At 43.7% G+C, this 16745-nt stretch overlaps 1 protein-coding gene across 1 annotated transcript in view; it reads left to right on the top strand.

The window, feature by feature from the left end:
- The first annotated feature begins 2485 nt into the window (after positions 1-2485).
- The window catches only part of gch1 (GTP cyclohydrolase 1), a 49354-nt gene continuing 35094 nt past the window's right edge, over positions 2486-16745 (top strand). Inside the window, exon 1 of the mRNA XM_067991586.1 lies at positions 2486-2946. Within this exon, the coding sequence (XP_067847687.1) occupies positions 2592-2946 (355 nt within the window). The 5' untranslated portion in view covers positions 2486-2591. The remainder of the gene's footprint in view (positions 2947-16745) is intronic.

The raw sequence follows: 16745 nt of genomic DNA on the forward strand, positions 1-16745 counted from the left end.
CAGAGTATAATTACTGCTGTTATGTTTTTTTATCAAAATACATCACCTCACACAAACTGACATTCAATTTCATCTGCAATTTTTAGCCCATTCCCCCATGTTATCAATATCCCTTTGCAGCTGCCTTTAGTCTTCTAAAGATTAACTACACCTCTTATTTTGGTATCATCTGCAGATTTCGATAGCACTCACTCTAGGCCAAATCCAAATCATTGATAGACACAATGAACAAAAGTGGCTGCAGAACTAAACACTGAGGGACACCACTACCCACTTCCAACCCCTCTGAAAAAGTGCCCCTAAATCCTATTTTCTTTTTCTCCCTTCCAACCAATTTTTAATCCAGTTTGCTATCCTCCCTCTAGTTCCATATACCTTAATTGTCTGTAGTAATTTCTCATGTGGTGCCTTGTCAGAGGCTTTCCTAAAGTTCACGTATACTGCATTCACTGAATTATTCCTATCTACCTGATAGAATTCTATGAGGTTTGTCAAGCACGAATGTCCCTTTTGAAATCTAGCAGACTACTTCTAACTATTTTCTCTTTATCCAGATACTTGATAATTTCATCCTTAATCAAAGACTCTAAAATTTTCCCTACCACAGATGTTAAGATAACTGGCCTGAAATTACCTGGATTAGCTCTGTAACCTTTTTAAAAATGGGCCACACTCCGGTCCTTTGGAACATATCCATAATCTAGAGTTCTGAAATATAATATCTATGTGGGAGTGGTGGAGAGTTGCTCCAGTGAAAGAAGTTCGAAACAAGAGTCAAGGATTTCTGCCTTGAGACAGTTCCTAGAAAATAAATAATTGGTGATTCCTTTACCCACTACAGCTCTATAAACACATCTACATAAACAACAACTGTTTTTGAATTCTCAGTATAAAAATAAAGCACAGTTGCTCTAATCACCATCATCTCTCACAGCAGCCTCTTTTTGAAGTTAGAAAAAGCACTTCAAATTAGTTACTTCAAAAAAGGTCCAGGTTGTTTTGAAATCATTTGAAAAAACAAATGTATAAATATTATCGTAGCTGAGAAAAGACCGGGTTATAGTTGCACAGAAAATGTATTAATACATGCTGGGAGATTCTCCACACTGCTTGTCACAAACTATTGCATCCTGAGAATTGTAGGCAGAGGTGTAGTTGGTAACACACACTGGCAGGCAAGTGTAATTGCAGCATAACACATTATAAGTGTGGATATAAGATTTTATAATAGGAAAAGTTCACAAGCAACGCAGGCAGGTGTAAGATTTTAATATATAAATGTATAGATTATGAAATATGTAATTTATGTTTTAATTGTGGTAAAAACTTAATTTTGAGCCATGGTTATTTGACTTTGAGGACAAAAGATTCTGGGGAAAATCAAGTCATTTGAGTAAAAACATAAAATACTGGAAACACTCAGGAGGTCAGGCAGCATCTGTGGGGAGAGGAAGATGGGGTTAACGTTTCAGGTAGATGTCATTTCGACATAACCCATTTGAGTAGTTGGGTGTCTGCTTTTATTTACCTTGGGTTAAGATAGAGCTCTGATTTGCTGTGTTATGAATATGATTTTTTTGAGTCAATCAGGCAAAAGCGTGACAAGAAATTTTAATATCGAGGGGTGTGAAGGACATAATAGATTATGAAATATGTAATTTATGTTTTAATTGTGCCACTGACAAAATCTGTGCCAAACCTGCCCTTTAAGTTAGATTAAAATAGACAGGTGCAGTGATATGAATTTAACTTGACACAAAAAGGTCTTGGGTTGGGGGCAGTTGGCGCTGTTGGTTTCTAGGTATTACTGTGGCCAATCTGTCTGCTCTATTTGTTTCTTGTTTAGGTGCCTTTGGGGGGGGGTTTAAGCACAAACGTGTCCATCCACCGTTGACACTGGGTCACCCTACAAAATCCTGACTAATCAATCACCACACCCAATTAGATAAAAATTTTATTATCCTTGTTGATGATGCACTCGAGTCCCTGCGGTGCCCACCGGTCGGGGAAAGCCTCAAGCGTTTTGGCAGACACCACGTGCTCCTCCTTCAGAGCCACCTGGGCACGGAGAATCCGTGGAAGAGAGGCAAACAGACAGAGCGAACCTCCCCGCCACGGGCCATGTCTGGCCTGGACCTGTGGATTGCCACCTTGGTCAGGCCCAGGAGCAGACCCAGGAGGAGATCCTGTGACTTGCGCATCCCCCCCCCCCCCCCCCACAAACAAAGATCAGGAGCGTGTGACTGAAGTGCAACCAAAACTTGAGGAGCAGCCCCCTTAAAAATTGAAATAGCGCTGCAACCTCTCACATTCTTCGTAAACATGGAGAAGGGACTCATCTGACTGCTCTGTTTTGGGGGCTGAGTCTGATCTCAGATAAGTCTTCAATGAAATGCAAGTGACGCAGGCCAGCGAGTGAAGATCGCCGCAGCCAATAGCAGGTTTCCAGTCCAAGAACTATTTATACTAAAGGAGCCGGAAACATTATTGTGTGTTTGAACGAGCGGCAGCAGCAACTTGTCCCAATCCGCAGATCCCTCCTCCCTGGGCAAGGCGCAGCCGAGTGGTTCGAGTTCCTGCTCCCCACATTAATGGATTGCGAGAAGCAGCGAGCGAAAGGGGGCCACGCCGAGGGGCTGAGCGGCGGCGGGGGTTCGGGCAAGCTGCCCCGGTCCGTGCCCGCTGCCGGTGGTGCCAGTGGCTGGGTGGGTGGGCACTCTGAGCCGCCCGAGCGGCAGGCACAGAGAGCGGCGGACCAGTGGAAGGAGGAGCGGACCCGCAGCGCCGAGGACAACCAGTTGAATTTGCCGAGTCTGGAAACCGCCTACTCGGTTATCCTGAAGGGGCTCGGGGAGGATCCCGGGCGGCAGGGGCTCCTCAGGACACCGTGGAGAGCCGCCACAGCCATGCAGTTCTTCACCAAGGGTTACCAGGAGAAGGTTTCAGGTAGAGTCAACGCGAGGAGGGAGTGGGGAGCTCACCTCCCTTTTACTGCCTAAAAAAAAAACTCTCCCTTTCCCCTCTCTCTCTGCATCGACTGTGATTAAATAACTTAAAATGTTTTAATGATTTCCTGATCGTCGTACCTTTTAATATAAAGATTTTATACATTTTGTGTAAAGGTGGGCAGTGGATCTCGTTTTGAGAGCCTGTGGTTGCTTGGAGGTGCTATCACTGCTTTTGAAGTATGGTACACTTGTCACGCTGTAAACCGTACAGGAAACCCCGTTTCATTTGGTCTCTTTCGCTCTCCCATTCACTAAAGTTTGATGCTTTTCCACAGTTTCTGAATATACTGCAGTCAGCGGCGCCCTAACAAGGTGGTTCACGTCTGACGGTCATATGAAAGGAGTTTGCGTTCTTTCTCCCCTCCCCTACTTGTACCATCCCCATGCCCAAAAGGGCAGGGAACCTGCTCGGCCATTTGGACTTTAACCAAACGGTAGATGTCCCAACGTGACTTTTAAGTGTATATAAGTTCGGTGGGGGAGTGCTTTGTTACAAGTCCCTGTATCCCTAACAGCTTAATTGAAATTACCAGCATACTGTTTGTGGCGAATTCTACCATTCTCTGCGTACCACCCTGATATTGAAAATCTACAAAGCTGAACTACCAATAGTTTATACAGGACTTTAAAAACTGTTTATGAATATACCAGTAATTCAGTATTCCTAATAGCACACCTATTGTATTGCCAAGCTTTTTGAAGTCAATGTTATTAAAGGTATCAATACTAACTCCATCCTCTGCTCAGTTTTGTCTAAACATTTGTAAACAATTTTACAACACCAAGTTATAGTCCAGCAATTTTATTTTAAATTCACAAGCTTTCGGAGATTTTCTCCTTCCTCAGGCAAATGTTTCAAGATCTCCTTGAAGCCTACGCATTTATACATATTGAACAATAATACATGGTGTTTACAGACTGCCCCTGCAACTGCCCGTTGCCAAGGCAATCACCGTGTTCAGACAGAGAGGTGTTACCTGCAGAACCTCCGAATACACATTCAACAAAAAAACAAACAGGGAAAAAAAACAGAGAAAAAAAAACACAGAGAGAGGCAGAAACATCCGGAAGGCAGAGAGAGCCAGCAAATGACCCATTATATTAAAAACAGATAACATTTGTTCGCTGGTGGGGTAACGTGTAGCGTGACATGAACCCAAGATCCCGGTTGAGGCCGTCCTCATGGGTGCGGAACTTGGCTATCAATTTCTGCTCGACGAACATGTTTGAGAACCTGATTTTTATTTAGCAAACTATATGAATTTCAAATAATTACATAACAACAAATCTGATCATTTTAAATTGGTCTGCAAATCCCTCTCTATTACAGGGGAGGAAAGTAATTGGGCTATGTGGAAAATGAGACCATGTTCAGTATATGCTTTTGTGATGTTTTTAGATGTATATGTAAGCAGCTCAGTGTTTCACTGGTGAGGTGCACTTATTTACAGTGATGGCCATACTTGTTTATTTAAAACAGTCTGCCCCTTCAGGAATATTTGATATAGTTTTGAGATAAAATGCAATCTAATTTATAATTCAATTGGTTGTACGTGCTGTGGCCCCATGTAAGAAAGCCTCACTTTACATGGGTTAACATGTGATGAAGGGTGATTTCTAATTGCAAGTAAACCCTTCATTTTTCCTCAATCAGATCTCCTTTCTGAACTACCCAGTGTGATTGTGCTTTTATGCCCAGGATGCCTGCATCAAAACTAACCTTTTATGTTGGGACAAGTTGATCGCACCTGCAACTTGAAAACCCCATTGATTACTTTTGTTTGCAATTTTTTTCCAGGAATAAATTATTGCAGTAATAATAATAGAATAGTACTGCTTCAAAAGGTGGAGTGGGGTTGATTTCAGTAATTATACTGGCTTCGTGATCTAGTTCTAGGATCCACCTCTCAGAATTTTATCAACATCTAAACAAGCCAACCTTGATGTGATATTTTAATCAGAGCTGGTTACAAGTTTTATATTTTCTCATTGTAATTTGAGGACCATATTGAGAGCAAATAGTTCACTGTAAAGATTTTTTTAACTTTGTACTTCTAATCTTCAGATGAGTTAATAATCAGGTGGGCTTTGTTAATTTTCCTTTTTTTTGTTTGAGGTGTACATGATGTGTCAAGTAGAAATTTGGACTTGTAGTTTTAAGCCATCCATCCACTATATTGTACCCTAGGACAGAACATAACTCAAGTCTCACACATAAAATTCTTGAGCCACTTATTAGGAAAGAATAGCTGAGGTGGTTTCCTGTTGCCTTCCTCTCGGTTTTTATCTTCGAAGTACCTTCTCCTAGGTGGGCTGCAACCATGGCCAAAGAGCCCCACCTACCCTTTACGATCGGGGAGAGGGGTCACCTGCACCCATTGTACTCAAGTGCCCCTGCTTGACGTCACCCAGTATACAGAACCGGTAGTCTGGTTTCCACTCGCCAGCGCTGTCTGGAATGGGGCCCGAACCGAACCCTTTTGACTCAGACAGGAATACTACCACTGAGCCAGTGGTCACTCTAATTTTGGGTACCTGATTATACATTGTGACTTTTAAACATCAGAGGCAAATTTTAATGCAACTTATGGTAGAAAATATCAGTAAGGACACTAGAGCTTAATGAAATCCTGACAGTATTTTAGTAGTCTGGTCATCTCCTGCAGCTCCTTAGTACACAGAGCTGTTAAGACAACCCTTCGCCTGCTAGAATAAAGAAGTCTATGTTTTTTACAAATGTGGTGAATTTTAATGCTTTGCAATTATGCCAAAGGTATATGTGTCCATTTTTTTTTGGTTAGATAATTATGCCTTTGTCAGAACAAACTACATACACTCCTGGATGATGAGACAGAGAGGGACTGGGTGACCTCTACACAGACAAGGACGACCAGGCAGGTAGTGCAGGAGTCCCCTGAGTGCATCACGCTTTCTAACCAGTGAATACTGGTGAGGGAGAGGTTTCCTCTGTGGAGTGCAGCCAGACCTAAGTCCACAGCACCATGGATAGCTCAGCTGTACGGTGGGGGAGGAGAAAGGTCAGGAGAGCAATAGTGATAGGGGACTCTATAGTTAGGGGAGCAGACAGGCGTTTCTGTGGCTGCAGACTTGATTCCAAGATGGTATGTTGTCTCCCTGGTGCCAGGGTCAAGGATGTCACTGAGCAGCTGCAGAACATTCTGGGGGGGGGGGAGGGTGAACAGCCAGAGGTCATGGTCCGTATTGGTAGCAACGACATAGGGAGAAAGAGGGATGAGGTCTTGCAGGCAGATTTTAAGGAGTTAGAAAAGAGGTTAAGAAGCAGGACCTCAAAGGTAGTAATCTCCGGATTATTCGCGGTGCCCCGCGCTTCTGAGTATAGAAATAGAAGGATAGAGCAGATGAATGCGTGGCTGGAGAGATGGTTGCAGGAGGGAGGGCTTTAGATTCATGGAGCACTGGGACCAGCTCTGGGGAAGGTGGGACCTGTATAGGCCGGACGGGTTGCACCTCAATGGAGCTGGGACCAATGGAGCGGGGAGGTTCACTAGTGCTGTGGGGGAGGGTTTAAACTAATTTGGAGGGGGATGAACACCAGGATGTAGCAAAGGAAAGGAGAAACAAGAGGCACAAAGGATCGGGGGAGAAAAATAGCACTAAAGCAAGTAATAGAACAGTATTAGGTGGGATCAGACTAAGAGAGAATACGAGAAGGTCTAGGATTGGTTTAGAGTGCATGTGTGTAAACGCACGAAGCGTGGTAAACAAGATTGGTGAGCTGCAGGCACAAGTAGCCACGTGGGAATATGATGTCGTGGCAATAACGGAGACCTGGCTCAAAAAAGGGCAGGATTGGGTACTAAATATTCCTGGATACAAAGTGTTCAGGAAAGATAGGGAAGGAAAGAAAGGAGGGGGTTGGTGGCAGTATTGATTAAGGAGAATATTGCAGTACTGGAGAGAGAGGATGTCCTGGAGGGGTCAAGGACAGAATCTGTTTGGTTAGAGTTAAGAAATAAAAGAGGTGCCATTACACTACTGGGTGTATCCTATAGGCCACCAACTAGTGGGAATGATACAGAGGAGCAAATTTGCAGTGAAATTACAGAGAGGTGCAAAAGCTGTAGAGTAATGATAACTGGGGACTTCAATTATCCTAATATAGACAGGAATACCAATAATAATATAAGGGGTACAGAGGGGGAGGAATTTTTTTAATGTGTCCAGGATAACTTTCTTAACCAGTATGTTTCCGTCCCAATGAGGAAGGAGGCATTGCTGAACTTGGTTCTAGGGAATGAGGTGGGCCAAGTGGAGCAAGTGTCAGTGGGAGAGCATTTAAGGAGCAGCGATCATAGTATCATAAGGTTTAGAATAGCTATGGAAAAGGACACGGACAACTCTAAAGTAAAAATACTCAATTGGAGGAGGGCCAATTTTAAGGGGATGAGAACGGATCTGGCCCGGGTAAATTGGAATCAAAGATTGGCAGGCAAAACTGTCATTGAATAGTGGGCGGCCTTTAAGGGGGAGATGGTTCGGGTACAGTCTAGGCACATTCCCACAAAGCCGAAAGGTAGGGCAACGAAAGCTTCCTGGATGACAAAAGAGATTGTGAGTAAGATGAAAGGGAAAAAGGGGCGTATGACAGATGTCAGGTTGATAACACATGTGAGAACCAGGCAGAATATAGAAAGTTCAGAGGGGAAGTGAAAAAGGAAATAAGAGGGGCAAAGAGGGAATATGAGAATAGATTGGCGGCCAACATAAAAGGGAAACCAAAAGTCTTCTACAGGCATGTAAACAGTAAACAAGTAGTAAGAGGAAGGGTGGGGCCGATTAGGGATCATAAAGGAGATCTACTCATGGAGGCAGAGGGGATGGCTGAGGTACTAAATGAGTACTTTGCATCTGTCTTAACCAAGGAAGAAGATGCTGCCACAGTCTCAGTAAAGGAAGATATAGTTGAGATACTGGATGAGTTAAAAATTGATAAAGAAGATGTACTTGAAAGACTAGCTGTACTTAAAGTAGATAAGTCGCCCAGCCCGGATGGGGGAAGTAAGGGTGGAAATTGTGGAGGTACTGGCCATAATTTTCTAAACATCCGTAGATATGGGGGTGGTGCCAGAGGACTGGAGAATTGCAAATGTTACACCCTTGTTCAAGGAAGGGTGTAAGGATAAACCCAGCAACTATAGGCCAATCAATTTAACCTCAGTGGTGGGGAGAATTTTAGAACCGATAATCCGGGACAGAATTAACAGTCACTTGGACCAGCGTGGATTGATTAGGGAAAGCCAGCATGGATTAGTTAAAGGTAAATCGAGTTTAACTAACCTGATAGAGTTTTCTGATGAGGTAACAGAAAGCGTAGATGAGGGCAATGCAGTTGATGTGGTGTATATAGACTTTCAAAAGGCATTTGATAAAGTGCCGCACAGGTAGGCTTATCATCAAGATTGCGGCCCATGGAATAAAAGGGGCAGTAGCAACATTGATACAGAAGTGGCTAACGGACAGGAAACAGAGAGTAGTGGTGAATGGTTGTTTTTCGGACTGGAGGGAGGTGTACAGTGGTGTTCCCCAGGGATCAGTGCTGGGACCACTGCTTTACTTGATATATATATTATTGACTTGGACTTGGGTGTACAGGGCACAATTTCCAAATTTGCAGATGACACAAAACTTAGAAGGGTAGTAAACAGTGAGGAGGATAGTGAGAGACTTGAAGAGGATATAGACAGGCTGGTGGCATGGGCGGACACGTGGCAGATGAAATTTAATGCAGAAAAATGTGAAGAGTAGGAAGAACGAGGAGAGGCAATGTAAACTAGAGGGCACAGCTCTAAAAGGGGTACAGGAACAGAGAGATCTGGGGGTAAATGTGCACAAATCATTGAAGGTGGCAGGGCAGGTTGAGAAAGTGGTTAAAAAAGCATACAGGACCCTGGGCTTTATAAATAGAGGCATAGAGTACAAAAGTATGGAAGTCATGATGAGCCTTTATAAAACACTGGTTCGACCACAACCGGAGTATTGTGTCCAGTTCAGGGCACCGCACTTCAGGAAAGATGTGAAGGCCTTAGAGAGGGTGCAGAAGAGATTTACTAGAATATTCCAGGGATGAGGGACTTTAGTTACATGGATAGACTGGAGAAGCTGGGGTTGTTCTCCTTGGAACAGAGACGGTTGTGAGGAGAAATCATGAAGGGTCTAGACAAAGTAGATAGAGAGAAACTGTTCCCATTGGCGGAAGGGTCAAGGACCAGAGGACATAGATTTAAGGTGATTGGCAAAAGAACCAAAGGTGACATGAGGAAAGACTTTTTACACAGCGAGTGGTTAGGATCTGGAATGCACTGCTCGATGGAGTGGTGGAGGCAGATTTAATCATGGCCTTCAAAAAGGAACTGGATAAGTACTTGAAAGGAAAAAATTTGCAGGGCTACAGGGAAAGGGCGGGGGAGTGGGACTAGCCGGCTTGTTCTTGCATAGAGCCAGCGCGGACTCGATGGGCCAAATGGCCTCCTTCCGTTCTGTAGCCTTTCTAGAATTCTCTGTAATTTTGGGTCTTAATTTGTAGTCATCTTGAGTTTTTATGCTTGGGTTTTCCTGGATTTGTTTTTGTAACTTTAAATTTGTAAAGGGCTTTCACTCATCCTATGAGTCATTCTATGAGTAATAATATTGGCATCAGATTTCACAATCATTTTGTGAGCAGGAAGGGATGCTTTCATTTACAAGAAAAAACATGTTTTGCAATGTAGGGGTTTCTGAATCTTCACATAGGAACTTTTTTTTTATTCGTTCATGGGATGTGGGCGTCGCCGCACATATTCTTTTTTTCTCCTGCTCTTCTTTCTTGCTTGCTGTCTCACTATCTTGCTCTCTGCTATGCATGCATCACTTTTTTTCCCTGCGCGAGAGAGAGCAATAGTGCATGAGAGAATCTGTTATTAGGGACAGACTGACTGAGCACTTGGACAAATATGAACTGATCAGAGAGAGAGTCAGCATGGCTTTGTAAAGGATAAGTCATGTCTAACGATCCTAGTTGAATTTTTTGAGGAGGTAACTAATGTGATAGATAAGGGAGTGTCTATGGATGTTATTTATTTGGATTTCTAGAAGGCACTCGATAAGGTTCCACATAAGAGACTGTTAACAAAAATGAGACCGCGTGGAATTGGAGGCAGCCTATTGACATTGGTAAGGAATTGGTTAGGAGGTAGGAGATAGAGAACAGGGATAATGGGTATGTACTCAAATTGGCAGGATGTGACTAGTGGTGTCTCCCAGGGATCTGTGCTGGGGCTTCAGCTTTTCACTATATTTATAAATGACTTGGATGAAGGAATAGAGAGCCGAATATCCAAGTTTGCTGACGATACTAAGTTAGGTGGTACAGAAAACAGTGTAGATGGGAGCAGAAAGTGGCAAAGGGACATTGATAGATTAGGTTAATGGGCAAAACTGTGGCAGATGGAGTTCAATGTGGGGAAGTGTGAGGCCATCCACTGTGAACCTAAGAAAGATAGATCAGAGTATTTCTAAATGGCATGAAGTTCAGAACTATGGAGGAGCAGAGAGATTTAGGGGTCCAAGTACAGAAATTACTAAAAGCTAGTGGACAGGTACAGAAAATAATTTAAGAGGCTAATGGAATGTTGGCTTATCTCTCAAGGGGGCTGGAATACCCAAAAGGGATGGAAGTTATGTTATAGTTATATAAAGCTCTGGTTAGACTGCATCTGGTGTGCTGCGTTCAGTTCTGGGCACCGCACCTCAGGAAGGATATATTTGGTTTTAGAGGAGGTGCAGCACAGATTCACCAGAATGGTAACGGGGCTAAAAGGGCTAAATTATGAGGACTAGGCTTGTATTCCTTTGAGAATAGAAGGTTAAGGAATGATCTAATTGAAATGTTTAAGATGATTAAAGGAGTTGATAGGGTAGATAGAGAGAAACTATTCCCTCTGGTGGGGGAGCCCACCACAAGGAGGCATAACCTTAAAATTAGAGCTAGGCCGTTCAGGGGTGATGGTAGGAAGCACTTCTTCACACATAGGGTAGAGGAAATCTGGAACTCTCTCCTCAAAAAAACTGTTGAGGCTTGATTTCAGAGCTGAGATCGATAGATTTTTGTTAGGCCAGGGTATTAAAGGTTACCGAACCAAGGTGGGTAGACGGAGTAAAGATATAGATCAGTCATGATCCAATTGAAAGGCAGAACAGGCTAGAGGGGCTGAATGGCCTACACCTGTTCCTATGAGAGCGAGCATGCAAACGTTGTTTCTGTGTCTCTGCATCTGATTTTCCGCATGTGCTTTCTCACTCTCTTGTCTCTCTGCTCTCTTGCTCTCTGTCACTTTATTTCACATGTGCCCACTTTCTCTCGCTTTCTTTCTCTATCTTCCTCTTTTGTGTGTGCAATTTCACGTTCTCTCTCTGGCGCACTCTTGCACATGTTCATTCGTTCATCCTCTCTGACTCCCAATGTCTTTCTCTCATGCTCACTTGCTCTCAAATGCATAGTTGCTTTCTTTCTCGCGCTCTATCTCATGCTTTGGCATTCGCAATCTCTGCACGGACTCGCTCTTTGCACACATGCTCTTCTCGCGCTCTCAAGCATGCTGTGCTGCGCTCTCCCTACATTACAACAGTGACTACACTTCGACAAGTACATCATTGGTTGTAAAGCACTTTGGGATGTCCTGAGGTCATGAAAGGCGCGATATAAATGCAAGTCTTCTTTTCCCCTCTCACGCATGTACTGAGCTCTCCCTCTTGCACGCACACTCTCTTGTGCTTTTCTTCCATCTTATTTTTTTTGCAAATATTTTCTCCTCTCCTCGCCTCGGCTCTTCCTCTTCCAATGAAAGCATTGATTCCTTGCTGCGGTACAGTTCCATAGATGATAGATGGCCTCCGCTACCTTCCCCAAGTGGAGGTCAATTTGCAATCCCTTGGTGTCATCCCAGCAAATGTAAGATAACTCAGCACACGCCTAGGATCTTCCTGGTGTTTATGGCTGGTGTTTACTCACTGCCTTAACCAGCTGAACCATTGTGGGGGCCTCACTAGGTTGTGTTCTTTCACTTCAACATGACTTGTTTTCAGATTGTGAGGTAAGCACAGAAATTGACATCTATTAAGAAAATATTCAAACATTTTGATGAACTGGAGAGAAAATATAAAGTAGAAGTTTGTGTGTTTTGGAGTAAGACTGTAGAGCAGTGCAGGAAAATGTGTACCGTTTTGTTTTCACCCAGTTCTACACAATGATGTGTTTGTTTAATATCCTTCATTTAGTTTTTCCTCACTTCACAATAGTGTTGATAAGCTACTCTCATTGATTTGTTATATTAGTTTTTTCTGTCACCGGGGTGTACACTGAGATGTTTGCAGCAATTCAGACAGTTGCCATATCAACACATTGTCTTTTTGTGATGCAGTTCCTGAAAATAACCGGTAAAGTAAAATTTAATCTCAATTTCTTGAAAGGTGTGGTGTCATCATGTTTGCTGTTTCATACCCACAGATGATTGAAATTCTGCTCGTCAAAAGGATATGTTGCAGAAATTGTGTGTCATGTTATATATTTCCTAGCAGAGCCTGCAATTGTTTTGTTGGCCATTGCTAAAGATGATGTCCTGTAGTGACAATTGATATATCTTTTCACCATTAGCTGTGAGAAAGCGCCTTTCATGACCTCAGTTCCTTCTTTTAAATCAAAAAGATAAAATATAGATGATTTATTTTGCCACCTAACCACTAACTGAAAACATTGTAAGAAACTTGTTCCTTTTAATTCCAACTAATTCACATTTAAAAAGAATCAATCAATCCTACATAATTGCTTCATGTAATACTGTATTGTGATGCTTCTAGCCATACAGAAGCGTTCTTTCCTGTCTTGACTAAATCTGGAAATAAAAAGCTGGTACCAGTAAAAGTGACCATGAAACTGTTGGATTGTTGTAAAAACCCAAATGTCCTTTAAGGGAAGGAAACCTGCCGTCCTTACCTGGTCTGGCTTATATGTGACTCTAGTCCCACACCAACATGGTTGACTCTTAACTCCCCCTGAAGTGCTCTAGGAAGCCACTTAGTTGTATCAAACCATTACTAGCGGGTTAAGAAGACAGACCACCACCACTTTCTCAGGGCAACTATGGAAGGGCAATAAATGCCAGCCTTGCCAGTGATGACCACATCCTGAGAATTAATTTTTAAAAAATATACATTTAAAATTGCATAAATAAGAACACGATGAGTTGTGGGATGAGAGTTTCCATTCACTAGGTTGTGTTCTTTCACTTCAACATGACTTGTTTTCAGATTGTGAGGTAAGCACAGAAATTGACAAATGTATAACTGTAACCCAGAGCCATGCTCAATCATCGAGCAGCCAGTTGTAGGGCAACATAGGCTGATGTCTTGGAGCAGGCTTCCAGTCCAGGGTGAATACCTGGGTGAAAAATTTGAGGCTTTGGGAGACCAGAAGCCGATGTGGATCAGCAAGGAAAGGGATAATGGTCAAGCAGGGCTTGATGCGGGATAAGATAATGGCAGCAGAGTTTTGGATGAGTTGAAGTTTATGGAGGGTGGGAGATGAAAGATGGCAGGCCAGAAAGGACAGTGTTGGAATAATTAAGTTTGGAGGTGACAAAAGGCATGGATGAGGGTTTCAGTGGCAGATAGGATGCGATAGGGGAAGAGGCGGGGGATGCTTGAGTGCAAGCATCCAGTCTTTGTGATGGAGAGGATATGGGGGCAGAAGGTCAGCTTGGGGTCAAATAGAATGCTGAAGTTGCAAACAGCCAAATTCAGTCTGAGCCAGTAGCTGGGGAGTGGGGTGGATTTGGTGACAAGGGAATGGAGTTTGTGGTGGGGGCTGAAGATGATGGCTTCATTCTTCCCAGTTTTTAGCTGGAGAAAATTACGGTTAGTGGATAAGTAGTTTGACAGCAGAGGGGTTGAGAGAAGTGATGGAGAAATAGAGCTGGATGATATGGTGTACGTGCAAGCTAAAGTTCCCTTCAGGTTGTCCCAATGATAGTAGTTAATCCTGAACTCAGAAGGTCTACCAGTACAGCACCAATAGAAAGATAGATAGATTTTTGGACTCGAGGGGAATCAAGGAACCTCGGGATGGGACAGGAAAGTGGAGTTGAGATTAAAGATCAGCCATGATCTGATTGATTGGCGGAACAGGCTCGAGGGGCCATATGGCCTATTCCTGTTCCTATTTCTTATGTTCTTATGAATTTTTCATTTCCCATTTTCCAAACCAGACGTCCTTGTGGGAATTTGAGTGAGATTGCTAACTTTGTGTGAATTCTTGTCAGTACCTGTGCAGTAGATGCATAGCTATTAGGAACTAATTTAAGAACGGAGTTGAGACTGCCTACACTTTTTCATTTGAGGACTCTTGCACTGACCAAGGAGAATTCCATTCTGTTAGTCTTATCTATATTTGAACACCTGTCTCAAAGCAAAAGTGAATTGCTAGCCCACTGCAGCACCAGCCTTGTGATCTTCAATCTCAACTCCACTTTCCTGTCCCATCCCCAGATTCCTTGATTCCTCTGGAGCTTCACCCTAAATTATGCTAATTTGGTTCTTATTTTTAGGAGCTGAATACCCTGTCATAAGAGGTTTGAAGTTCTAACTTAACACAGTGGAAACTAGTAGGAAGGTGCTTTGGTTCCCCACTCCATTAATGTAGTTACAATTTTGACATGATTTGAATGTGGGGTAGACAGAGTACAAAAATGTCAAAGCAATCTTTTTACATCCTCACTGGCAGAGAAATTTTGAGTATTAGATGTCTTCCAGTGATTATAAGGAAGGAAACCTCAGACTTAAATATCCAGATCTATCAATGGTTTTGTTTGCTTTATTAGTAATGCATTGTTGCTAGTCTTTGTCAAAAGTATAATCATTTTTGTAGGTTTTAAGCAATCACAAGTAAAGCTTTTCCTAAATGTAGTCTTATTGTAGCAATCTTGCAAACATTTTCATGTTTTAGCTGTTTGCTATATTGAGACTCGCATTAGGGTAAAATTAATGGTTACAAATGTAATTGTTTCTTTAGCGACAAATAAGAATGTTTTTGCTGTTCACATCGAGGCATTGAAAATTCAAATGTAAGGAATCTTACAACACCAGGTTATAGTCCAACAATTTTATTTTAAAATCACAAGCTTTCGGAGATTATCCCCTTCATCAGGTGAGTGAGTGAATGAGAGGTTCTCAAATCGCATATCTTATATTAGGCTGGGACACCATCACACCAAGCAAAAGGTGTCGTTGGTGTTCAGACAGGTTAGCCACGGAAAACAGTAGGTCCCAGTATGCTGAATACACATTGTGTCAAATTACACAGACAGAGAGAAAGAGACCCAAAAGGCAGAGAGCGAGAGAGAGAGAGAATATTAAAAACAGATAACTTTTTTTTCCCCTTGCTGGTGGGGTTACGTGTAGCGTGACATGAACCCAAGATCCCGGTTGAGGCCGTCCTCATGGGTGCGGAACTTGGCTATCAATTTCTGCTCGACGATTTTGCGTTGTCGTGTGTCTCGAAGGCCGCCTTGGAGAACGCTTACCCGAAGATCGGTGGCTGAATGTCCTTGACTGCTAAAGTGTTCCCCGACTGGGAGGGAACCCTCCTGTCTGGCGATTGTTGCGCGGTGTCCGTTCATCCGTTGTCGCAGTGTCTGCATGGTCTCGCCAATGTACCATGCTCCGGGGCATCCTTTCCTGCAACGTATGAGGTAGACAACATTGGCCGAGTCACAGGAGTATGAACCATGTACCTGGTGGGTGGTGTCATCTCGTGTGATGTTGGTATCCGTGTCGATGATCTGGCATGTCTTGCAGAGGTTGCCGTGGCAGGGTTGTGTGGTGTCGTGGACGCTGTTCTCCTGAAAGCTGGGTAATTTGCTGCGAACGATGGTCTGTTTGAGGTTGGGTGGCTGTTTGAAGGCGAGTAGTGGAGGCGTGGGGATGGCCTTAGCGAGGTGTTCGTCGTCATCGATGACATGTTGAAGGCTGCGGAGAACGTGGCGTAGTTTCTCCGCTCCGGGGAAGTACTGGACGACGAAGGGTACTCTGTTGGTTGCGTCCCGTGTTTGTCTTCTGAGGAGGTCTATGCGATTCTTCGCTGTGGCCCGTCGGAACTGTCGATCGACAAGTCGAGCGTCATATCCCGTTCTTACGAGGGCGTCTTTCAGCGTCTGTAGGTGTCCATCACGTTCCTCCTCGTTTGAGCAGATCCTGTGTATTCACCTCAACCATGTCAAAGAGGCCATCCCCTATGGACAGGCCTTACGAATACACAGGATCTGCTCAGACGAGGAGGAACGCGATGGACACCTACAGACGCTGAAAGACGCCCTCGTAAGAACGGGATATGACGCTCGACTTGTCGATCGACAGTTCCGACGGGCCACAGCGAAGAATCGCATAGACCTCCTCAGAAGACAAACACGGGACGCAACCAACAGAGTACCCTTCGTCGTACAGTACTTCCCCAGAGCGGAGAAACTACGCCATGTTCTCCGCAGCCTTCAACATGTCATCGATGACGACGAACACCTCGCTAAGGCCATCCCCACGCCTCCACTACTCGCCTTCAAACAGCCACCCAACCTCAAACAGACCATCGTTCGCAGCAAATTACCCAGATTTCAGGAGAACAGCGTCCACGACACCACACAACCCTGCCACGGCAACCTCTGCAAGACATGC

Source organism: Heptranchias perlo, chromosome 10, assembly GCF_035084215.1.
Source record: "Heptranchias perlo isolate sHepPer1 chromosome 10, sHepPer1.hap1, whole genome shotgun sequence".
NCBI classification, from domain to species: Eukaryota; Metazoa; Chordata; class Chondrichthyes; order Hexanchiformes; family Hexanchidae; genus Heptranchias; species Heptranchias perlo.